The sequence below is a fragment of the Rhineura floridana genome, chromosome 1, assembly GCF_030035675.1.
Source record: "Rhineura floridana isolate rRhiFlo1 chromosome 1, rRhiFlo1.hap2, whole genome shotgun sequence".
Taxonomy (NCBI): Eukaryota; Metazoa; Chordata; class Lepidosauria; order Squamata; family Rhineuridae; genus Rhineura; species Rhineura floridana.
The window spans coordinates 245,981,257-246,007,676 of record NC_084480.1 but is presented as its reverse complement, the minus strand read 5'-3'; the positions used below and the strand labels follow the sequence as shown (position 1 = coordinate 246,007,676).

Genomic DNA, 26,420 nt, shown 5'->3' with positions numbered 1-26,420 from the left:
CCCCACTCATACGGTGGGTTACGTTCCAGACCCCCACCGAAAAGTGAAACCGGCCAAAATGCGGAACTCTGTCAACAAAATGGCACCCAACGCCCGAAAAACGCCGTAAAAGCGGAGCAAGTGCCATATGAGTGGGGCCTTTAATTGAAAACTGCCATATTAGCGGAACGCCAAAAAGCGGGGCACTACTGTATAAAAAAAAGGGATACGATATCATGCCAAAAGTGGCATATAAAGTAGACTGAGGGGGATTGTTTCAATGTGGAAGAAAAGTTGCTTTCTGCAGAGCAGTAGTTAGAAAATGTTTGGAATTTTAATGGCTGGTTTACACATGCAAGTTCTTTGCTTGGTGATGAAGGGATGAATTGCATGTGTAAAGCAATCGTCGCATACTAGACTTTTATACCACCTGCCTCACAGTGCTTATCAACAGAGTCAGTTCACACAAGTCTATCTTACCATAAAATTCCCTTTTCTGCCTCAGTCTGTGAGTGGTGATTATGTGTCTTAAGGCCATTTCCTAACTAGCCTTTCCCTGTTTCCAATCCCACTTTAGGGCAGAGAGAAGAAGAAAAAATAGAAACGTCTATTAAACAACTATTAACAAAAATTCTAAAGACAATAATGCTGGGGAAAACAGCAGGGAGTAGAAAAAGAGGAAGACCAAACAAGAGATGGATTGATTCCATAAAGGAAGCCACAGACCTGAACTTACAAGATCTGAACAGGGTGGTTCATGACAGATGCTCTTGGAGGTCGCTGATTCATAGGGTCGCCATAAGTCGTAATCGACTTGAAGGCACATAACAACAACAACAACAAAAATTCTGTTGTATTCATGTAGCACTAGGGAGATTGGTCTGTCCACACAAATATTTCTGCTTGCACAATGGAACAATTTCCCTTCTCCCCCCCTTGTGCTGTTCTGGGGTTTTTCCTGATCCTCTGGACCAGGGTGAGTGGGAGAGGGAAGTTCCGCTGCACTAGCAGGAATCCTTGTGCTGGCTTATGCTAGTGCAAGGTGTTAGTTGAATATGGCCCTGGGAAAAGAATGCAGAGCTCTATGGAGTTCTGCCCAAATCCTGCTTCTAGCCCAGGCCCACAGCCAGCACATGAACTTGTTATAGATACATGTCCGATTTCTACACGTACTACTGAGACTGCTCATGTCAATGGAACATGCTCAGCAGCAGCAACCATTTGCCATTTTGTTGCCCACAAATAGAATGGACCATTGGTCTCACCTGAAGGGTGGTTTCCCCAGGTATCATACTATCAGGTGGGTAATAGTGCTGCCTAGTGTCCAAAGGCAGGAATGCACAAGAGTCAAGACTTCCGCTGCTCCATCCGGCTTGACCCCATTCCATTCCGGATGAACTATACACCGGATCTGGACATCTCTTTTCGGACAGAAACTCTCAGCCAGACATTAATATAAAGAGGCAGACAATAATAAAAGGAGCAGCAAACATACAATACACAGTTTGACTCCATACAGGAAATATGCGCAAACAGTGAACAACTGTAATTCCAGCAAGAACATCAAAAACAGCCTTAGCAGTGAATGAAATATAATTTCAAAGAAACTGTATTTATTTGAAACATGAGGAAGAGTTATTAAACAATGGACAAAATTATCACCAGAAAAAGCTAGACAGCCCCCCTCAACAGGGAGGGCCTTGATGGTATGACACCCAGGGAAACCACCCTTTGGGTGAAACCAATGGTCCGTTTCCCCCAGGTAGCATACCATCAGGTGGGATATACCAAAGCAATCCCAATATGGTGGGCCCAGGCTGCCTAAGATGATGATAGTACCTGCTGCAGAACTCTCCTACCAAATGAGGCGTCTGCTGAAGCCAAACAATCTATAGTGTCTAATAAAGGTATTAGGAGTGGACCACACAGCTGCCTTACAAATATCTGCAATGGGTGCATAGGTTGCAAAGGCAGCCATAGTGGCCGCCGACCTCATAGAATCGGCTGTGATGTTCTGAGGCATTGGTATCCGAAGAGATTCATAAGCCAGGATAATGAAAGCCTTCAGCTAATGAAACACTGTTGAGCTGGTGACTTTCTTCCCCAATGTCTTTGGATGAAACAAGATGAAAAGGGCCTCGGATAGCTGAATGTTCCGGGTCCTGGCCAGATAGACTTTCAGGGCTTGACAAACGTCCAGGGAGTGCCAGGCCTTCTCCAGAGGATGAGTTGGCTGAGGGCAAAAGGATGGCAAGATGATATCCTGATTACAGTGAAAGATGGAAGAAACCTTAGGATGAAAGGTAGGATCTGGGCGCAACTTGACAGAGTCCTTGTGGAAGACGCAGAAATGGTGGGCAACAGACAAGGCTGCCAGATCCAACACCCTCTGGGCTGAAGTAACTGCCATGAGAAGCAGGACTTTATATGAGAGCAAATGTAACAATGCAGACTTGAGAGGTTCAAAAGGAGGATGCTGCAATACTTGAAGGACTTTTGGAAGGCTCCAGGAAGGAAATGGATAAACTACAGGCGGTGACAGGAGAGAAGATCTTCTCAGGAAAAGCTTGACCAAGGGGTGTGTTCCAAGAGAAGGCTGGTCCATTTGTGCGGACAATATGGATGAGATGGCTGAGGCCTGCCTGTGTAGGGTGTTAGGCTTCAGTCCCATCAAGAAACCCTCGTGGAGGAATTCAAGTAGGTGATTAACGCTAGCCTTGGAGGAGTAGATTTGCTGTTTACAACACCAAGTAACAAAGGCTGGCCACGTGGATTGATATATGCGGATTGTGAACTGCGTTCCAGAGGCCAAAATGGTAGCTACAATGTCCTTAGAAAATCCTGAATGTCTCAAGTAAGACCGCTCAGGCTGTCAGACTCAGCCAGCTGGGGTCTGGATGACGAACTGACCCTGCGAGAGTAGGTCTGCCAACAATGGTAGATGCCACAGTTCCTGGGTCAAAAGAGACAGGAGATCCGAAAACCATGGCCGGTGTGGCCAGAAAGGGGCCAGGAGAACAATCCGAGTATGTTCCTGATGAATCTTCTTGATTGTGTGTCCCAGTAGCCGAACCGGAGAAAAGACATAGAGAATGCCTCTTGGTCAAGGAGTTGCCAATGCATTGATCGCTTTGGGGCCATTGATGATAATGGGCGAAGAAGCTCAGGAGTTGGGCATTTGGGGACGAGGCAAAGAGATTGGTGGTGAAGGGCCCTAATCAACAGTTCTGTTGCTGGAATACCCTGGTATGCAGTTTCCACTCCCACGGAAGCACTCACTGTCTGCTGAGCAAGTCTGCTGCTATATTGAGGTCACTGATGAGATGCTCTGCTCTCAAGAAATGTAGGTGACATTCGGCCCAGTTGAAGATGAGAGTGGATTCTGCCTATAGGGCCCTCGAATGAGTGCCCCCTTGGCGGTTCAAATGCACCTTCACGCTGATGTTGCTGGTACAAATGAGAACGTCGATCAGATGAAGTCTTGGATGAAAGTGGAGGAGGGGCAGGTGCACTTCTCACAAGTCCAGCAAGTTTATGCTGAGGCTTTGCTTGGAAAGTGTCTACTGCCCCTGAATGAAGAGGGAATTGCAGTGGGCACTCCAGCCCAGAAGACTGGCATCAGTCGTGGTAAGAACCCTCTCTGGTTCTCTGAAGGGCATTCCTTTCCCCAGATTTCTGGCTATTGTCCACCAATGAAATGACGCCCTCAGATGAGGTGAGAGATGTACCCTCCTATGTCTGGAGTTGGCGATGTCCAGCTAAAAGGGCAGCAAAGCCCACTGGAGTGGTCATGTGTGGTGGCGAGCCCAAGGGATGATGTGAATGGAGGAAATGAGGAGTCCCAGGGCCTTGGCTACAATCATCACATTCTCCATCCTTCTAGTCATCAAATGGCGAGCAATGTGAATAGTGGCAGCTATCCTGTCTGGGGACAGAAACACCATCACACAAAATGTTTCCAAAATGACTCCCAGGTGCTGAAGATGCTGTGTCAAAATCAGGTGATTCTTTTCCAACTTCATGAGGAAGCCATGGTCCCTCAAGGCATTGAGGGTGAGATGTACATGGATGGATGCCTGGGAGATGGAGTGTGCCCTCACCAGGAGGTTGTCCAGGTAGGGATAGATGTGGATCCCTTGGAACCAAAGGTGCATCACCAGAGCAGCTTTGTGAACACCCTTGGAGCTGACGAGAAACCAAACAGGAGGGCCCGATACTGGAAGTGAGCCCGGTTGTAGGTGAACCTCAGGAACTTTTGATGGTTTGGCAGGATGGGGACATGTACCTACATCTATCAGATACATTCTATCAGACTGATAGAAGCCAAAAATTCCCCTCCTGAAGCGCCTCCATAATCGAAAACAGGGACTCCATTCTGAAGTGTCAATGCCTGATAAAGGTGTTGAGAAATTTGAGATCCAGGATCACCCTCCATGAATGATCTTTTTTGGGCACTGCAAAGAGAATGGAGTAGACACCTAAGTAAAATTCGGCGGGCTCCACTGGCTCTATTGCACCTATTGACAGCAAGTGGCTTATGGCCTCTGTCATCACTGCCTGCTGCTCAGAAGAGGTGGAGAGGACGGATGGTATGAACCTTTAAGGAGGGAACTCCCAGAACTCTATTGTGTAACCTTGAGTCACAGTATCTCACATCCATGCATCCATTGTTACATGTCTCCAGGCTCTGGTGAAATGTAGAAGTCTGCCACCTATTGGTATGGCATCACTATTGGTGCTGCTGACGCCACCCATGGCCAGTGGGTGGAGTATGCTTCTCGTGTCTGATTCTGGTTGTGGCCGAAGAATTGCTGTCTGTTCCAGTATCCTCTTGGCGACCGGGCCACAAAGCCCGAAAGGGCTGCCGGTATGGGTAAGATGACAATCTGTGGACAGTTCTGCAGTCATCCTGTTTAGTAATGGCTAATATGGGCTTCCTCTTGTCTTTGGGGTCCACTAGTACCACCTTGAGGGCTTCATCCCCAAACAAGAGGGAGCCAGAGTAGGGGACATGGCAAGGTTGATACGAGCGGTGTTGTCAGCATCCCAATGGCGAAGCCAAAGGGTGTGGCGGGCTACCACCCCTGTGGACATAGCCCTAAGGGCAAATTGTGTTGCATCAAGTGATGCATCTGCAACAAATGCTGCAGCCTTGTGTAGCTTGACCAGGGTCCTGCATAATCTAGCCTGGTCAGGCTTTGGGTTATCAAGCAATTTATCAAGCCACATCATTGAAGTTCTGGTGATTAGGGAGGCTGTGCAGGAAGCTCAAATTGAATATGCTGACGCTTTGTGGGTTCTTTGAAAAGCAAAGTCCAGTCTCCATTCAGATGGGTCTCTGAATTGGAAATCACCTTCCTTAGGTAGGTGAGATCTGGAAACAAGAGCAGAGATAGGCACATCCACTGAAGGAACTTTTAAAAAATTCATGAAGTCAGGGGTCTAGTGAATAAAATTTGTTAGCAAACGCTGTCACATGATGTGCCTGAAGAGGATGACCCATTCCACCTTCGCCATTTTATTGAGAGGGCCAGGTACTGGGAAAGAATGAACTGAAAACTTGGGAGCTTTCACTACTCTCTCCCCCTTGACAGGAGCCGATGAAGTTTCAGCTACTGGCCCCTCAAGACCCAGAGTACTTAAGGCTTTGTGGAATAAGGTGAAATAGTCCAAAGAGTCAGAGACGATGTGAGCTCTCTTCCTCTCCATCTGACTCCCAGCTCAACTCTGCCTCGTTCCCCTCTGTGGTGATGAAGTGATCGAGTGGATTAGCTTCATCCTCAAGTCCATGTCGGATCCTACCTCTGGTGATGTCAAAGGGGTTAGGAGACAAGGCCCATTGGTTGTTCTCAATCAACCTCAGATGAGGGTGAGGGTCATGCCTGATGTGTAGGCCTTTGGGTCTCAGAGGAGATGGAACCAAACAGCACATCTCTGAACTGGGAGAGAAATGTCTGGTTCAAAAGTAGACCTTGCAAGGGGGTCACATAAGCCTGAGAATCCCAGGGCAGCTGAGGCTGTGGTGGAGCCACAGATGGCCCAGGCTGCTCAGGAATGGGGGTTGGGAGTTGTGAAGGGAGAACTCCCTGGTGAGGGGTCACCACAGGAGGCTGTTCTGGGAAACCTTCAAATTCCTCCGACGAAGACTCAGCAGATGAACGGAAAGTGGCTTCCAAGCTCTGTTGGCAGTCAGCAGATGCAGCCCATGAAGACAGAAGACTGATATATCAAGATCGTCTGTTAGCTATCTGTTTAGCAGAAAGATGTGACTTCTTGGTACATTTGGAAGGGGTGTGCTTGGAATGTTTATGCTTAGATGGCTTGGCTGTAGGCATGGCCCGAGGTGTTGATGGCTGCATATCATCGATGGGCTGTGGTCCGGGCTGTGGTCCTGTAATCAATTCTCTAGGTACAGTGGAAGGTAGTTCTCTCTTGGATAAGACTGATTATCTGGATCCATTTCAGTCGGGTTTCAAGCCTAGTTTTGGCATGGAAACAGCCTTGGTCGCCCTGTATGATGACCTTTGTTGGGAGAGAGACAGGGGGAGTGTGACTCTGTTGATTCTCCTTGATCTCTCAGCGGGTTTTGATACCATCGACCATGGTGTCCTTCTGGGAAGACTGGCTGAGTTGGGAGTGGGAGGGACTGCATTGCGGTGGTTCCGCTCCTACTTGGCAGGTCGTCTCCAGAAGGTAGTGCTTGGGGAACATTGCTCGGCACCCTGGACTCTCCAGTATGGGGTTCCGCAGGGGTCAGTTCTGTCCCCCATGCTGTTCAACATCTACATGAAACCATTGGGTGCGGTCATCCAGAGCTTTGGACTGAGTTGCCATCAGTATGCTGATGAGACGCAGCTCTATTTATCCTTTTCATCTTCTTCAGGTGAGGCTGTCAATGTGCTGAACCGGTGCCTGGCTGCGACAATGGACGGGACGAGGGCTAATAAACTGAGGCTCAATCCAGACAAGACTGAGATGCTGCTAGTGGGTGGTTCTTCTGACCAGATGGTGGATGTCCAACCTGTCCTGGATAGGGTTGCACTCCCCCTAAAGGAGCAGGTTCGTAGCTTGGGGGTTCTCCTAGAACCATCTCTGTCACTTGAGGCTCAGGTAGCCTTGGTGGTACAGAGTGCCTTCTACCAACTTCGGTTGGTGGCCCAGCTACGTCCCTATCTGGACAGGGATAACCTCACTTCAGTTGTCCATGCTCTGGTAACCTTCAAATTAGATTACTGCAATGCACTCTATGTGGGGCTGCCTTTGAAGACGGTTCGGAAACTGCAGCTTGTGCAAAATGCAGCAGCCAGATTGGTAACAGGGACCAGATGGTCCAAACATATAAAACAGATTCTGGCCCGCTTGCATTGGCTGCCTATATGTTTCCGAGCTCGATTCAAGGTGCTGGTTTTGACCAATAAAGCCTTACACGGCTTGGGACCACAATACCTGATGGAAGGCCTGTCCCGATACGAACCCACCCATACACTACGTTCAAGATCAGAGGCCCTCCTCCGGGTGCCTACTCCAAGGGAAGCTGGGAGGGTGGCAACAAGGGAGAGGGCCTTCTCAGTGGTGGCCCCCAAATTATGAAATGATTTGCCTGACAAGGTGCGCCTGGCGCCAACACTGCTATCTTTTCGGCATCAGGTCAAGACTTTCCTCTTCTCCCAGGCATTTTAGCATGTGTTTTAAATTGTTTTAAATTTTAAAATTGTGTTTTAAATTGTTTTTAAAATTGTGTTTTAAATTGTATGTTTGTTCTAATGTTTTTGGTTGCTGTAAACTGACCAGAGAGCTTCAGCTATGGGGCGGTATACAAGTGCAATCAATCAATCAATCAATCAATAGTTCAGCGATGGTAAGCACGCCCATGGTAGAGGAGAGCGGTACTAGGCAAGACAGTCCAATGAAGGCGATCAATCACTTCACACATGCACAGACTGCAGGGTGCGATGGGAGAGCAATCAACACATGCACAGGTAGAGGGGTGTGGTGGATTGAGGGTGTCCAGTAGAACACTCCCACGGTAGAGGAGAGTGGTATGACCTCAAGCAGACAACTACTTCACGCACAGGTAGAGGGGTGTGGTGGATTTAGGGTGGCCAGTAGAACATGTCCATGGTAGAGGGAAGCGGTATGACCTCAAAACAGCCAATTCCTTCCTATTAGTTTTCTTTTCTTCTCTCATTTTATTATTTCTGTAAAATATGACTCCTTATCCCTTCTTCCTTCCTTATTGCTCCATTCCCTTCTTTCCGTGTTTGTCCCCTTAATCCTCTTTTTGTTCTTTGTCTAAGGAGGGAGTAAACAAGAGGAGGCCAGAGCCAGAAGGCCAGGGACAAACAGCAAGGCCAGGGACAGAAAGGCACTGGTGACTGAGAAGAAGGAAAAAAGGCAGGAAAATGGCAGCCAAAATGGCGACCAAAGAAAAAGAGTGGGAAAAACAGCAACAGAAAATGGCCGCCTATGAGGAAGAAGACAGACAAAAAATGGCGGCACCACAAAATGGCAGCTCTATAATGCCAGCAAAATATGGCGTGAGGCAGTAAGCGTGAGCTTCTAAAGCGGCCTGGGGAAAAGATAAGCTACTGTATAGCGCCAGCAAAATATGGCGTGAAGCAGTAGCCACAGGCTTTTAAAACGTCCAGGGGAAGAAAAGCTGCTGCTGGAATGGAGTGGGCTGCCGCAGCAAGCTGCACAGGGCAGGCGAGGTGGGAAAGAGGCCGGAAAGTAAAAGCTGCTGCAAGCTCGTATGCAGCCGCGAAAGGGCAGCAGGCAGGAGCAGGCAGGACATGGAGCCGGAGCCATGAGCTCTGAAACAAGTGGGTGGGCGGGAGGAGAAGGAGCCGCCACTGTGAGCTGCCACAAAGGGGCGGTGGACAGGAGATGGGGCTGGGGCCGCAGCCGTGAGTCCCAAGGAACGTGGGAGCTGCCGCCGCAAAAGGACAATGGGCAGGAGGAGAAGGAGCCACAGCCGCAAGCTCCAACGCAGGCAGAAGCCGCTGGCGGGAAAGGGCCATGAGCCCCAAGGGAGGTGGGAGCCATCGCTGCAAAAGGACGACAACAGGAGAAGGAGCTGCAGCTACGAGTTCAACGCAGATGGAAGCCACCAGTAGGAACTGTCATGAATCCCCGCCGTCAAGGCACTAGGATCATGTGTCAGACCCAATTCCCACCCTTAGGGCAATTGATCTGGAACCAAAATATACCAATTCACCCTTGCCAAGGCTGTGTGTCCAACGCCAACCCTGCAAGGTAGAATAGTAGGCTGCCACCACCCCTTTTACTGGTACCACTCAGAGTCAGGGGATCTCTGAGCCCAGACACTAGGTAAACCAAGGTCCAAAAAGACAAGAGCCAAACTTACGCTCCATGTCAGGAAACCTCTGGTAAAACCCAAAAAAATAGAATTAAGCTTTTAACTTCTTTTTCCCTCTCTGGTAGTTACGTGACTGAGAATGGCCAAGGTGCTGAATCCAGAACCACCCTTTCTCTCAATGAACACACCAGGTTAAATAGAAGTAGCTTTATTAAAATAGATAAGTGCACATCAATATATGTAGCAGCAAGTAATCCTTTAAGACCATACACCCAAACAGGGGTTTAGGTACATACAAGAGAATTCATACACACAACAGGAAAATAACAACCTTTTCTAACCTAATACTTACATATGAGGTAGATGGTTGAAGTGGCATCCCTCCTAAGAGAGAATGATGTTAACCACAAAGCAATGGAACCAGGCATAGGTTACCTCCCATAGGCAACACCATGGAACCATAAAAGGTAGAAAGCTATGGAACTCTGTAACCGAGGCAGCAGAGAACAAAGGCTATGGGTTCCTAGCCCTATACTTAAGGGAAAGAATCCTAACGGTCCAGGATTCAGGAACCAATCAGAAAATGTCTGATGTAACCCCTTCTAGAGGTTTCTCACTCTTTCGCGCCTTCCAGGCCCCCCTCCCAACCGGTGTTTCACTGTACAGGCCAAGAATGACCTTGGGTGCCAGGCACTTGTTAATCAGCACAGATAACCAGGTGTTTCTGTTTAGGCTTCTTCTTAACCATCCTCAGCCGGAAACCGAAACCTAAGTGGAATTCTATCAGAGGCCTGTCTTTCTTAACATTTAAACTCCCAGAATTCTTTGCTTGAACCAAGATGTTCCCTTTATGGATTTTAATAACTCATGAACATATACAGGTTCATGACAGGAACGGCAGCGGACTGGAGCTGGGGCGGCAGAGAAACGGGGGAATGGAGCCGTGCATGTGGGCTCCAGGGGGGAAGGCTGGGCGAGCTGTAAGAACGAGTTCTACAATAAACCCACCCAGGGAGAACCCCCATGAAAACATTTATCTAAATATAAAGAATGTTTTAAAAAACACGTAAAAAATACAAACACAAGAAAAAAGACAAATACTTAAGAGAACTAACAAGAAGGACAAGGAACAAACTCACAGCCAGAGCTAAGACTAGCTAAGGCTAAAGGATCCAACCTAGGACAAAGGCAGGAATGGAATGGGGTCAAGCCGGATGGAGCAGCCGAAGTCTTGACTCCCATGCATTCCTGCCTTTGGACAATAGGCGGTGTTACTACCCATCTGATGGTATGCTACCTGGGGGAAATCAGATTTCACTACGCAATAGAATGAGTACAAGATAACTCTAAATTAGGCAGGAAAATCTCAGACATTATGTAATGTGCGATTTAACACCCAAAGGGGGAAAAGTATTATCTTTGTAACTGAAAAATCTACTGTGATACAGAAGATCTCCAGAGATAAAGACAGCATAGACACCTAGTCTTCACCATTCTAGCTACTGCCCTGATCTTGCCCATACAACAGGTCTTTAGAGGGATCCAAGCATATCCCCTCCTATGTGTGTGTGCAAATAAGTAATTTCTAACATTTTAACTTCACCTCTCTTTACCCACTGTTTATAATTACAACAATTTGAAGTAAGATGTAACCAGTGTAGTTTTATAAATGCAACAAAAAGGTTCCGATTAACAGAACATGTACAAACAACAGCATACATTTTTGAAGCTCAGTGTAGCAATGGGTGCCCTATGGTTGGGAATTGTTACAGGAATAATTTGTTACTTAAGAAACAACACAAAATACTGCCAGTGCTAATCTGGATGTAGTCTTCTGTCTCTCAACCAATTATTTGGTGCAATGCTATTGCTGAAATTCCACATGCTTTCGTTAAAACATTTTGGTTGGATTGTTTACATTAAAAGCCTCTTTCTGGAAATGCTTTAAAAAATCTGTGCTTATTCTTAACATTTCTTCATTACAAAAAAGATTCTTCATGTGTTTCTACTCTCACAGACACTTCTATGAGTAACTTGCCAAAATGTAACAAGAACCAGGGTCCTGGAGAGGAGAAGCCCTGCAGTGTGCAGAGACAGGAAATTAAAATTGTTCACACACAACTCTTGGCACAAGACACAGAGCTGCTTTTATGTCCCTTTTTTATTCTAGGCTTCTAGATGTCACATACTTTGTAACAGAACTAAGCTTCACAGTAGGCTATAAATTACGCTATGTGGATTATAGAAAAGTGTAGCAAAATTTTTATTAAACTCCTTATTTTAAAATATTCTATTTCAGAAACATATTGATGGGTTCTTTTGAAATGGAAGAATAGATAAGAAAAGTGGTTAAAGCTAAAAACCGTAAGTGCACCTCTTGTGCAATATAAGGCTCATCTACACTCCCCAACAAATTGTATACTATATTAGAGGATGAATTGCAAGTGCTATTACACAGCATAATAAAGATGGGAGAAAAAGGCTTAAATTAGAAAAGAAATATATAAATTATTCATATGCATTATTCCCCTAGTGGTGAAATGCCATAGCTGTAGGGTAAATGGTCAATCTAAATATTAGTGTGGAAAATATTTGAGAGATCCCAAGACCATGCAGGAAGTTTCTGAGGCTCTTTTCCAAATGCAGCCCCACACCATGCAAACTTCAACTCCTGAAGTCAGGGGAACCTTCTGGAGAAAGTGGGTTAGAAACTGCAAATCAGAAGTTGCAGATGTTTGCGAGATTTCACAGGAATCTTGGGATTCCTAGACAGATTCTGTACAGTTTATTTTTGCACAGATAAAAACCAGAAGTTTTTATTGCACTGTTATTTTCATGTTTCTCCCCATGCAAGACACTTCACAGACAAGGAGGTATGTAAATATATAATAAAAGGAAGAATAATTATTATTTAATTGCCTTCCACATGGATTTCAAGGTGATGTTGCAAAATGCAATAAAAACAACTTCAAACAATACAGAAAATAGCAGGAGAAAAACAACAACACCATCTAGGCACCCAAGGAAGAGACCTGTTCATCCAGCTGGGAAGGCTTGTTGGAACAACAACGTCTTTGGTTGTTTCTGGAAAGTGCAGATAGTGGATGCCACAGAACAGGGGCAGCCACACTAAAAGCTCTGCTCTACGTTAAGGCTCCATACACGTCTTGATCAAATGCATGTTGCACCATTTTGTCAGCTAATGCTACAGATACATTTCTTTGTATATGATATTTGGGACATAACTAAATTATTTTACTGAAAAAAACAGAATGAGGTTCATGGTACCAAGGGAAATAATTTACTTACTATTTCACATTCCTTACAAGTATGTCCAGGTAATTTTTTTCTTTCCTCTTTTTTACGAACAACCTCAACATGAGGAAAATCTAATACAGTGTTCCTTCTGGAAAGTAAACAGAGAATTTACAAGATTTAAACAATGTTGCAAATATTTTTCACATCAGGAAAGTACGCTAGTTTAATGTTTCATAAGAATGTTTAGTAATTTAAGTTTTGCTGTTGCTTTAGGGTTAGTTATAAACATACTAAAAAAAGCAAGATCTGCCATCACTGTGGCAGTTAGTCTAAATACTGCAATTCTGAATATTTTGCTACTTTTTAATGTTTATTGCTATTAGAAAACTAAGAAAAGAAGGCTACTGTAATTATGATGCAAATCCTATTGACTTCAGAAGGATTTGATCACAGTATTATTTAGAGGTATAATGTGCAGGGGCATGACATATCAGTGCAACCCATGAAAAGCTGCTACTCTTTAATCTCTATTCATCTTAACAACAAGACTTATTGCAACGAATAGAGAGGCTCAGAAGCCGCAATGTACAGTGTCCCATATTCATATAACTAATAGTAATGGTAGATAAATTCCTGTGTCTTTTGTCTTCATTCTCTGCAAGTTGGAAAAAGATTTGTTAGAGGTATATGTTTAAACTATAATCCAGTAAAATAAAGAGTAAAAGAACACTGACAATTTGTGATAAAAATAACAATAGGGCAATACAACAAATGGCAGATTCTGATTTTTCTTTCTGCCTACAGAAAGTGAAATGATAACAGGGGCGCATTTACTTTTGATATATGCTTAAACATTTCTCTTTAGACTATCATATATATTACTAAATAAAACAGCTTGGGATATACATTTACAGAGGAAAATAAGATAGAACAGTCATTTGCTTTATCTAAAAATGACAAATATTCCACCCACATTTACTTTCTTTATAAATCTTTCCAAAGCTGATTTTTTTCAAACTATGGTCTCCCAATTTTGCCATGCCATCAATTGAAAAGAATAGTAATATTTTTCATAACCACAGAAGCCTGATTGCATAAAATATAATTTTTAGAAATATATTGTTATGTACCTTTCATCACTTTTAAAATAAGGTTCCACAAAAGCCTTCTGTTTAATTTTATCTTGTTTGTCTCCACATCCTGAAAATATATAACATGTTATAATATTAAATACTGCTAGAGACAGCATGATGCTGGCATTAATCTAAGCAAAGAACCTTGGCCATAGCTGTCTATATATTTCTCAGTACTTGAAAACAATAATTCTCCTTTAACTTCAAGATTTTTAATAAGAGAATGTCTTGGTTCCCATGAATAGAAGGGCTCCTCTTCACAGAGGAAACTGGGATACAGCAGAAGCTCTTGGGGGAGTACAGGGATGGGGCAACATTACTTGCCAATCTTCCCTTCCTTTTGCAGCCCCCTCAGCTGCCTCTCATACTACTCTGGAGGATCCCTCAACCCTCTAGAGCAGAGTTTCAAGGCACAAAGGAGCTGCAGAGGAAAGGGGAAATCACTGAAACTGCCATCCTCCAGTAGCAGGAGCATCCCAGTTGTGGAAGTCTGCTCACAGACTGCTCCTACCAGCTGAACCTTCGTTAGGACAGTATCAATGACTGAGATCCTGTGTGCATTCAAAATAAAGCTGTTGCTCGCCCTCATCCCATGCAGAACTGAATTACAAGTCTAAAAACAAATACATACTCTGTAGGTTTTTCTTTACTGTTGACATTTCCTTATTTTCTTCCTCTTCCACTTGAGAAGACTCCCTATTGTTATATCCTGGAAGATTGTCATCTTCTACATAGGATTCATATTCTTCATATGACGTCTGATCAAATATTTCTGCCAAGGTGTCATTTTTTCTTTTCTCTCCTTATACAAATGTAAGCGGTAATAATTATGAGCATTATTTTTGACACTTTGGGCTAAAAAGCAGCACGATCACTATTCAAATTTTTAGTAGCAAATGAACAAAACAAACTAGGTTCTGCAACTAAATTATAGTATGTCATCTTAATTACCTTTATTATAAAGATGGACCAGTCTATGACTTAAATAGCTTCTTGGGAATTTCTGGCAGATATAAGCATATATGGGGACAGAATAATGGCAATCATAAATTCCATTTTCCGGCATGGCTTAAGAGGGTTTTTAATATTAATTTTTATTTAATTTATTAAATGCACAAAACACTTTATTTCATATACTGTCAAGACTACATTCAAGGAAAGAACAAATAGAAGGTTTGGGCAGGGTACTATGTTATATACATATATAGGCTTAGGAATTGCCTGTGAAAGGGAACCTAATGACTTTTTATACAGTAAAATTGTTTACTGTCATTTTTAAAAATATAGTTTAATGTTACTTATAAGCTGTCTTGGAAGATCTGTATCTTGAAATGTGGAATATAAATAATTGTAATAAATATACTATGAACTTTCAGGGTGCTGGTGGTCTTACCTTTAAAGACAAAGCGGGTATGGGTTTTCCCTTCTTTCCTTTTTTAAAAAAAAGCTTTGCTGTCACTTCAAGCAGTGGCATGGCTTCTCTTAGCAGCCTGGCAGAGTTCATAGCATAACATCCATTTGGGCATTTTGTCCCAAGAATGCTACCAGGCTGATGAACCAAACCACTGCTTAAAACAGTGTCAAGGTGCACTTAAAAAAAAAGGAAAGAAAAACCTTTAAACGTATCAGTTTTAAAAGGTAAGACCCTCCCCAGTTCTTAGAATTTTCCCAATCCACAAAGTCACTAAATGGTTCTCCTGCAAAAGTGGGGGACAAACATTTCAGTGGTTTTATAAGGCAAGTCTAGCATGTTGAATTCTGCCCCGAAATGAACCTCTCACACATGAAGATAATAAAGAATCAAGGTTATATGTAATGGCAATTAGCTCTAAAAAGAAGACTAGCTTCCATGTTCCAGCTGGCTGAAGTTCCTGACCTGTCTTCAAAGATAGTCCCACATACAGTATATTACAGCTGTATACTTGAGAAGCAACCAACAGACTGTACAGGATACTAGTCAGATCCTTCACCTCCATAAAGGATGCACAGGTAGCAAGTTGGTCAAAGCTCAAGAAACACACTCTAGGAGTCTAGGCCATAGCTTACAACATATCTGAGTCCAAAAGACTTAAAGGACTCTGCTCCTTAATGGAGACTGTGCCTCCATCTAAGGCTATAAGGCAGGGGAAAAAAATAAAAGGTCAATTTTTAAGCCAGTCATAAGCATTTTGAATCTCTGGATTCAGTCCATTGTTTTGTCACTCCTCATTACCTACGCTGTGCTTTGCTGGGGGGTCCCTTCATTTCTGTTATGTTCTCAGTGAGCTGCTCATGCATTCTTGTCACCTCTTGTTAAGTGGTAACATAGGAACCTATCTTAGTGCATTAGGGGGAGGTCATACCTCCCAATATGCAAAGGAGTTAAGTTATTATATTCTGTTATTAAAATAGACAAAATAACTTACTGGGACTGCTTGCTTCATTATGTTCTTGATTTTTCATTCTTAATAGAATACTATCACTGACATACGTATAGTCCATGTCCATGGTCTCTGCTTCAATTCTTCCTTGGATACCTTCCTTTTAGGCAACATAGTTACAGAACAATTATGTAACAATTATTTTTGCAGACTGCAATCATAAACATATTTTAACGTCTATACCAATGTGTATACCAGGAACAAAAAATGTTTAGAATATTGATCACTTTTTAAGATGTAAGAATCCTTGCAGGGCTTTGGTAGCTTTCTTATGACCTACATATGACATACAAGCTGCAAGTTCTCAGCTCAATGATTCCCCAGGTATGAAAATGCAACTTCCGTATTAAAAAAGTTGTGGGAGTATGATCAGTGGTTTCTGGCTGATACCTTCAAATAAGCAAACAGAACAGCCAAAAGTAGTGTCTGAACTGAACCATATCTTCCCTTAATTAAGTCTAAAAGCAGTTTGAGAGCACAATTGATTTCTGCTCATTTACTTTAAAACCCAGACTCAAAAGAGAAAAAGCAGGGTATGATTCCCATCTATCTTTTGTTTAATTTCATTATTTGAAAAAAATGTATTGAGACAACGATTGTACTTGGCAGCTATAGCCTCATGCTTGCAATGTATACAACCACATTTTAAAGCATTCCTTCTATTTAATACACCTAACTATTTACAGTACCTTCAGCAAGATATACACGCAAAAACCTGTTTGGGTTTTATTTGAAAAAATTGCAGTCTATTTGAATACTACATTACTAGTGGTAGAACAACAACTAGGAAAACATTCTTCAAATTGTTCTCCAAAACCAAGACTTTGCAAATTTCCAAACACTGAAGCTCTATCACATAAATGTTATAAGCAGACATACTAATTCGGTTTCATGTTAGCAAAAAAACTATTACACTTCAGGAAGGCAACCAACCAAAAACATTAGATATTAAAAAATAGTCTTAGTGAGCCTCTTATATTCAGTGAAAGATGTAACACTCCCTTTGTGAGAACAGAGGCTCCAAGGGATATGCAGGGTAACTCTCCTTAGTGAGAGGCAAGGAAATTTTAATTGCTTTTAATATTGAACTTTAAACTGTTGCAACCTGCCCTGGGACCTGCTGGTGAAGGGCAGGTGATAATGATAATGATAATAACAACAACAATGGAATACCTTTTCCATAATGGATTATCTTTCCATGGGCAAGCCAAGATGGTAGTTATACAAGAGAACAATCACAACTCAGAAACTGCAAATCTGAATTGGCTTTCTCATGACCAGTTACTAAATTTACATTTTTCTATTTCCCAAACTAAAATTTACTTTAAAAAGGAACCATTCTAATCTTGCTTTATTTTGAGTAAAGCTTTACAGGTTAATAGCCATAAAATACGTTGTTGTTTTTTCTGAGAGCTTAATAATAGCCACATTATATTGCTTACTTTTGTGTCTATCAGAGTAACATCCATTTTGTATTGGGAAAGGTCAGCTCCTGGATCTATACTCCACTGCACACTTTCCAAGGATGATTTATCTTCAAAAGGAAAGAGAACTTGTAAAAGAAATGAATGTTCTACTAGTCATAGAATTCTAAAGCTATGCAGACCAGAAATGACACAAATAGCGACTATTTCAGACCTCAAGTGGCAAATTTTGAAAAGGAAAGAACCAAGCGGTGATCCTATGAAAAGAGATGCCAGGTAAAAACATATTAAAGGGAACAACCCTAAACTCCTGGAGTTGGCAACTGCAGGGTCATTGGATGCTGTGGATCTTTCTTTGTGTAAACAGAGGCCTTCTCATTGCTGTGATACAAGGCTCAGCTGCTGTCACAATCCCACCTGGTTGGCTTAAAAATGAGGTGTTAGGGGATTTGCAGGTTCCAAATCCTCCTTGTTCCCCTAACATGCTCTCAAGAAGGATGAAAAAGTATGTCAGCCCTGGAGTTGGCATCCTTAGTTTCTTTCTCATTAGCATCAATGGAAGGGATCTTTTTTTAAAAAACAACTTACTGTGGCAAAAACCTTGGGAAAATCCACCCTGGTGGGAGTGAGTTGGCAAAGTTATGAATAGAGCAGACACTCCACTACATATCCCCTCTAATGCAAGGCAGGGGAACCTTTGGCCCATAGGACAAATTTGGCCATCAAGCCTCCCCCATTTGATCCATGAAGCCATTTTGGGGAAGCCATGCCCACTCGCCCTACACCTGACATCATACATGATGGCAAATCTTCAAAAGGAACAATCAGGAGCTTAGAGTGGGCTCTCAATTGTTCTTTTGCTGGATCAAAGCCTGCTCCCAACCTTGCTTCCTGCTTTTTGAAGCTGCCCTACACTGCTCCTTTCAACTTCCAATTTCGGAGGTTGAAAGGTGCAGCTCAAACAATCTTGCAAACGGCTTTGTAAAACATAAGCTGACAATACTCCTTGTGCTGTGGTTCCCAAACTGGGGAATTCTGTTCAATGGATTTTGACAGGTTGGTGGGATAACATTCTGGTTCCCATAGCCAAAAAGGTTCTCAACCTCAGCCCTCATGGGTATACATGATCTCTGGTAGGTGATGGTAATGTTGGAACTGGGGCTAGAGCAACTCCTGTCTGGGTTTTTTTTTGTGCATTCCAGAAGGAAGATAGAGTTAGGGTTCTCCAGCTGGCTAGGCTTGCCTACCTTTACCTGTGCTGTTCTCTACTTAACTTCCTTCCATTGTAAACTGATATGCTCAGGGAAGCTGACCTGCACCTCCTTCCTTTGTCTTCCTCTTCGACTGCCCAAGGAGAGAGGAGACATCTTTGTCTTTGTTTTCTCTCCTGAGCCATGAGGGCAATACCCACGTCTGGGCATTGCACCTCCAACTTAGTTAGAACTAGGTATGCCTTTCCTATCTACTATCTACTTTCCTATCTACTATGTATTTCTATAAATAAAGTAGCTTTTCTTATTTTACTAAATCTTACGTCTCAGTGATCTAAATGCAAGGTAAAAGCCTGCTAATTAGGGAAATACACACTGGCACACACACAGCTCAGACCGTTGAGTATCTCTGCATATATATATATATATATACATGTTTCCATAACAGGTAACACCAATAAAAGGGTAAGACAAAAAACACAGACATTCTAGTATTTTAATAGCACAGTGAATTACAAGATACCTTGTTCATTGAGCAGCTTTGTGGTTTTTGTGACTCTACAAGGATTTGGCTGAAGCACAGATGCTGGTTCACCCACTCCAGTTCCTGACCTTATCCTCTTTCTTGCTGATTCCTGAACACCAGCAACCTACCAACACAATGACAACTTTGAAAACTTCAGCACAAAGTTTCCATCTATCTACTCTGTTCACAACTTACATTATCTAGTTGTATCAATCTTCTGGCCTACTACTCTAGATGTACAAATAAGTAGTAGAAAGGTCCTCCTGCTAATGTTACATAACTTTCACATACGACAAACTCTTACTCTTAGTTCAATCAAAGGATCAAAAGAAATGCTATTTTTCCCTGGAAGTTTCAGGTGATTATTTATGCTAGAGAAAAGTAATGACCACAAACTTACTTTCATATCTTCAGAGAGATCTGATTCTAGGGCATCATTTGGCATTGGTGGATTACAAAAGGTAGTAATCTCTTCGTTTATTTGTAGTTGAGGTTCATTCTCTGGGGATGCTTTACTGAGACATTTAAGAATTGCTTCCTGTACACAGGGATCTTCTTGTGAATCTTTGCTCATTAGGTAGTTACCACTGATGATATTAGAAGAAGAATCTTTCACTGGTAGTTGAAAAGCATCATGGAGAGTTGCCTGCCTCAGTCTGGTTTTGGAGGTTTCAGCACTTACGTAGCTTTTTTCTTGACAGCAAAAACCAGAAAAGTGATCAGATAGATCTAAAGGCTTATCAGTTGTATTATCTCTATTGATAAGAGGAACGTCTACATGGGAAGGGAAAGCATTTTCTTTTTCACAGTTAGTCACATGCCCACCTCTCTCATCAGATTTCTTCCTTTTAGGATTTCTGCTGCCTAATAGTTTCTGTGATGCAAGAAGGAAGTCGCTCTTGACTATCTCATCTTTATCTAAATGTGTGTTGGTCACACATGTTATGGGCTCATTTGCACTCTGTTTCAGAACTACTTGCTTACCAGTTGAAGCCTGACTAATAACCGAGGTTATTTCAGTCCTAAGGTTAAGCGGTGCAACAAAAGCAACATCTTCAGATTTTGATTTCATTTTCTCGACTCTAGAATGAGGAGAATTGACTGGGTTGATTTTCAGATTTGACTTCTGCCCTGTTGCTAACACAGAAGGGGAAAGACTTTTACTCAGGCCCAAGTTGTTCTTCACATTTGCAGATGTTCCAAAAACAGGAGAAGGTACCTTAGAATCCCAATCTGTAGGTGGAGAAGTGTTTTCAGGTTGATCTGAAAATCTGAACACAGTTAAAATTTAAAATCTTTTATTCTGCTAAGGGGAACTATTAGTCCCCCGAGAAAAGCAACATTTAGCGTAAGACTGTTATTATTTAAAAGAGGAATTAAACTACCACCACCACCTTCAGAAATACTGTATTGTCAGAAACATCAACATAAGCAGAGTTAGGTGCAGTAGGTGTAAGGACTAAAAGTAACTATGTTTGTTGGATATAAAAATATGACTACTGGATAATCTGCTCAGAGATCCTTGGGTTTCTGAGCCTTTATAGCACAAGGGTGGAGAACATCTGGCCCTCTAGATGTTGTTAAAGTCCAAGTCCCATCAGCCCTGCTAGCATGGACAATAGTCAGGGATTATGCGAGTTACAGCCCAACAATGAATGAATGTCCATAGGTTCCCCAACTATGCTTTAGCAGATGCTGCTACTGTTTTAAACTTCTGTCTATATTTATTCTGCCTTTTTGTAGGTCATGAAATATGACCCCTGAACTTGACTTGTGAGATAAAATACATTTTAACAACTGTAAACAAAAACATTATGAGGTGTGCATATACACATACATACCGATATGGTACAAAAAATTATCATCTTCATTTTTACAGCAAGTCATATCAGACTCACGTCTTTTAAAATTTGCTACCTGTTTTCCTATGTATGTTTCAATAGGACACAAGTAGGAATAAGTTCAGGACTGGTCCTTAAGGTGACATCTTGCAAATTACCAATGAATACTTATATTCAGAGGACAAAATATTGATAGGAAAATCATATTTATTTTATTATATGTTATATTAAAAATTCAGATGCCAGAAAATCTAACTGTACTATTTTCTGACTGATTAAACTCATTTGAACTAAGTACGTTTTCTCCATCACTTTATTATATTAAATATATTATCAGTATAAATATATAAATATTTATATAAATAAAGTTATTCTATGAAAGTTACCTTATCTTCATATACAAAATCTTCATTTAACAAACAAATTCTAAGACTCACCCCAAGTTGTCACCATTACTTTTAGGAAACACATGAAGCAACTTTTTTCTGGAATCTCCTTGTAGTTTATTTTGAGGTTCCTATGAAATAATAATACCTCTTCACAAATAATTCAAGCATTTTGTGATTTCTGGTACAGTACATTTGTATAAGTTTAAAATGCACATATTCAGTCAGATCCAACGGTGTGCCTATGGGACAGCCATGCTTGTGTGGATGAAGCCCTTTTAAAACTCTAAAATCCCACCAATCAGCTACTTGTTGAAGTAGGGGAAGCCAGCTCTGCATGCAAACCTGGGATATACTGAATGGAAGAGGGAACTGAGAATGAAGCATGTCGTTGTGCATGCAGTTCCCTATCCAGCCAGGAATATGCTCAGAGAAGTCTGCTTCTGTAAGCATAGTTCCTCAGGTTGGATTGGTGTCATTGTTTGTACTCAACTTGTCTGAGAGAACGTGCGTGTGCGTGTGTGTGTGCGTGAGAGAGAGAGACAGACAGACAGACAGACAGACCATGAAAACAGTACTCACAGGCTCATCAAGTTCAAGCGTTTCTGTAACAACTGCAGCCAAGTTAAAAGGTGATGTTGTAGCAGGGCACTCTCTTCCTATTTTTCCATCTGCATAGATGGAAAAAAGAAATCAGTAACTCATACTATACATGATAAAAACATATTCCACTTTTGTTCATACAGATAGAATTAGATCTCCAAAAAATCACAATGAGATTTCCCAATGGAAGGATGGGGTAACTTTGTGCACCAGAGACCATATTTCTCTATGTTGTCAGCACAAGTGTGCTTGACAATACCAAAAGACTTTGAGCCAAAAAACACTTGTTCAGAGGAGGTAGAAGTTTTCTGAGCAGTATATGTTGGCCCCTTCTCCATGCATACTGAGTAAACACAATTTCTGGGATATTTTTGGACCCTAGTCTTTTTTGTTTGTTTCCAGAAGGAAAACAGTAAGTGATAACTGGCTAGAATTTATGTTGCAGGAATGGTAGTTCATGACAATGTCTTAGAAGGACAACCCTGTAGGTCTACTCACATGTAAAACAAAAATTAAAAGGCAGACATTTGCCCACAGGGCTTTTTACTGGGGTATTTTTGGCCCCAAATGGTTTTTTTGTTACCAGAAGGAAAACGGTTAAGTGGTAACTGGCTGAAATTTGTGGTCATTGTACAGGTGACAGTTTGTGACAATGTCCTTGGAGGACAACCCTGTAGATATACTCATGTGTAAATTACACAATAAAAGACAGACATTTGCTTTTTTGGACCCCCATGTTTGTTTTGTGTGGTTTTTTTCCCTGAAGGAAAATGAAATGGTAAGCGGCTGAAATTTGGGGATGTTGGACAGATTAAAATGTGTGACAATGTCCAAGAAGAACATAGCTGTAGGTCTACTTATGTATAAATAATGAAAACAATGAAAACTTCACCTGGGGTCCAAAAATACCCCATAAGTCTGCATCTACAGTTGACTTTTATCTTAAACCTATCTAAATGTATTTCTCAAATGCTCAAGTCATGAAACAATTAGACAGTCATAATAGTATTTAATAATATTTAAATATAAGTTTACAATAGCAGCCTCTTGAAGTTCCAGATTCCTATTCAACTCCTTCCAATAGCTTTGGAGGATGACTGGTTTCCCATAAGAATCTGTAAAATGTCCTGGCAAATGAGTAGCTTTCTACATTCCTGAGGGGAGCCTAGGAAGGCATCAGATGGTTCAAGGCAGGGTTGGGGACACCAACCCTCAAAGGGCCACTTTGAGGATACAAAGTATCAGCTAATTGAAAGTTCAAGCTGGGACAGCAAACATAGATTGTTCCTTTGCATCCCAACCTTGAATTCACACCAGGAAGGTGGCAAAAAGGTGACAAATTCAAAAAGCACCATATTTTGCCTGCAAAGGAAGAATTGGGAGTGGATTTAGAGTACTTCTAATTCTTCTTCCTTTAGCCACAGCTTGAAATTTCAAGCTTCAGCTTGAACTTTCCCGTGTGTTAGACCTAGGAAAGATAGGAATGGTTTGCCCAGAACAGCCTGGCAAGCCAACCTACCTCTATTTTCATCATTCCAAGCATTAGGCATTATCAGTCCTGGCTGCTGCTTAGCAGCTAGTCCTGGGTTATGTCTGTGTCCCATCTTACTAACAATAACCAATATTAAGGACCATATAGAATACATTTTTGTTGAGTTGCTTGTGTTTCTTATTTGATTCCATTCATGAATCAATCCCCATAAAATATCACAAAGTGATTGCACAGTAAAAACATCAATAGTAAGAACAATTCTGTATATAAGAACAATTTCAAATCCAATCCAGATACAGACTGGGATAAAGATCTCCACTTTAAAAGCCTGTTTATTTAAAGGCATTTATAAACCACTTAATATTTTAAAAATCTCTAAACAGTGAAAAAGGAAGGTCTTCAACAGGCACTAAAAAGACAATAGAGAAAGTGCCTATCTGCTGTGTAATGGGAGGGAGTTCCAAAGAGTAGATGCCATCACACTAAAAGTCCAATTCCTATATTGTACACTCTTCCACAACAAAGCTAGTGGACCTGATGGGTTTCCTGCTGAAGTCTTTAAAGAAGGTGGGCTTGAACTTACACAACAACTTCATAAGCTCATCGAAAAAATCTGGACGAGGGGGGAGATCCCAGAAGACTTTAGGGACGCCATAATTATCACCCTTTTAAAGAAGAGTGATAGAACAGATTGCGGGAACTATCGAGGAATCTCTCTTCTTGCTACCGCAGGTAAAATCCTTGCAAGGATCCTTGCAAATCGCCTCCTGCCGATCTCAGAGGATGTCCTCCCCGAATCTTAAAATGGTTTCCGCCCTTCCAAGGGGACAGTGGACATGATCTTCACTGCACGACAGCTTCAAGAAAAATGCCGGGAGCAGAATTGACCTTTATATATGGCGTTTGTTGATCTAACTAAGGCCTTTGACACTGTGAATCGAACCGCTCTCTGGACCATCCTTCTAAAAACTGGATGCCCTGATAAATTTGTGAATACTTTGCGACTCCTTCATGACAACATGACAGCAACAATTTTGGACAACAATGGCTTTCAGAGCGATCCATTCAGAGTCGGATCAGGTGTAAAAAAGGGATGCGTCATTGCTCCTACCTTATTTGCTATCTTCATTGCTATGATTCTACACCTTATTGAGGGGAAACTTCCTACTGGTGTGGAAATCACGTATCGAACAGATGGAAACCTTTTTAATCTCAGTAGGCTGAAAGCGAAATGTAAGGTAATGTCAACCTCTGTCGTAGAACTTCAATATGCCGATGATAATGTAGTTTCTGCACATTCAGAGAAAGATCTTCAAACTATCCTAAATGTCTTTGCAGAAGCATATGGAAAGCTTGGGCTCTCACTTAATATTAAAAAAACCAAAGTGCTTCATCAACAGATGTGAACTAGTCTCTCTGTAGCACCATCGATCCAGCTGAATGGTGTGACGTTGGAGAACATTGATCACTTCCCCTATCTCGGCAGCCATCTCTCTGTAAAAGCTGACATTGATGCTGAAATTCAACATTGTCTGAGCTCTGCGAGTGCCGCATTCTCCTGAATGAAGCATACGAAGATCAGGATATTCGCAGGGAGACCAAAATGCTTATTTACAAAGCCATTGTACTACCGACCTCACTGTATGCCTGTGAAACCTGGACCATTTATAAACACCACTCCCAAGTTCTTGAAAGATTCCACCAACGCTGCCTCCGGAAAATTCTGCAAATTACTTGGGAAGACAGACGGACTAATGTTAGCGTTTTGGAAGAAGCAAAGACTACTAATGTTGAAACAATGATCCTTCAACGTCAACTTCGCTGGACCGGCCATGTTGTTCGAATGCCTAATCACCATCTTCCAAAGCAGCTACTTTACTCCCAACTTAAAGATGGAAAACGGAACATCGGTGGACAGCAAAAGAGGTTTAAAGATGTTCTTAAAGTGAATCTAAAAAAATGACATGAACATCGACAACTGGGAAGAAATTTTAGACATTTTATTTGGCTATTGATATTGTTTTTGTCGGTTGCATCTGGTGACTGTGCAGGTTTGAGGGTGTGTGTGTGTACACTTGTTTCTGATTTTGTATTCTGTATTTCATAAGTCCATTATATATCCAGATTCACTTCAATTAGTCATTCAAAACTATGAGCATTACATGTTTTAAAGAGGAAGCTTTGAACTTTTGTAGGCTGCTGGTTCAAGTTTTGTCTTAATACTTATTGAACACCTACTAAGTTCTTGTACCCACTGGAGAAATGGTGGCAGAAAGGCATAGGCAGAAGGTAACTTTCCTGCCAGTCTCCTGAAACCCCTCCCCCCATTCTGAAAGTCATGAAACCCAGCTGAGTAGAGTGGGCCGAGAATAAAGAAGAAATTACTATAAAAGGAGCAGAGGTGCGTTTTGACTGTTGGTGATTCCCCAAGGCTCAGCCTTCCGCATCACAGCCCTCCCCCATCAGTACAGTCCTCTGAACTATGAAAAATGGACTGCCTTCAAATCTATTCCAAGTTATGGCGACCCTATGAATAGGATTTTCATGGTAAGTGATATTCAGAGGTGGTTCTAACATTGCCTTCCTCTGAGGCTGAGTGACTGGTCCAAGGTCACCCAGTGAGCTTCATGGCTGTGTGGGGATTCCAACCCTGGCCTCCCAGGTCATAGTCCAACACTCTAACCACTACGCCACACCTTGGGAGAGGTTTTTTAAGGGGTTGGGGGACATCCAAGGGAAGGAGGAGGTGGGAAAATCACTGTCTATCTGCCCCTTTCTGCCAGCATTTCTTTGGCTCCAACCGATAAACATTAACTATCAAGTGGATG

At 42.2% G+C, this 26,420-nt stretch overlaps 1 protein-coding gene across 4 annotated transcripts in view; it reads right to left on the bottom strand.

The window, feature by feature from the left end:
* The window catches only part of RBBP8 (RB binding protein 8, endonuclease), a 74,843-nt gene that overhangs the window by 4,371 nt on the left and 44,052 nt on the right, over positions 1-26,420 (bottom strand). For all 4 annotated transcript variants that reach the window (XM_061596895.1, XM_061596886.1, XM_061596879.1 and 1 more), the window contains exons 9-17: positions 22,080-22,168; positions 21,549-21,628; positions 19,671-20,541; positions 19,268-19,394; positions 17,552-17,643; positions 16,095-16,209; positions 14,321-14,491; positions 13,687-13,756; positions 12,608-12,704 (exon numbers count right to left, since the gene is read on the bottom strand). In XM_061596895.1, coding sequence (XP_061452879.1) covers positions 12,608-12,704; positions 13,687-13,756; positions 14,321-14,491; positions 16,095-16,209; positions 17,552-17,643; positions 19,268-19,394; positions 19,671-20,541; positions 21,549-21,628; positions 22,080-22,168 — 1,712 coding nt within the window. The remainder of the gene's footprint in view (positions 1-12,607; positions 12,705-13,686; positions 13,757-14,320; positions 14,492-16,094; positions 16,210-17,551; positions 17,644-19,267; positions 19,395-19,670; positions 20,542-21,548; positions 21,629-22,079; positions 22,169-26,420) is intronic.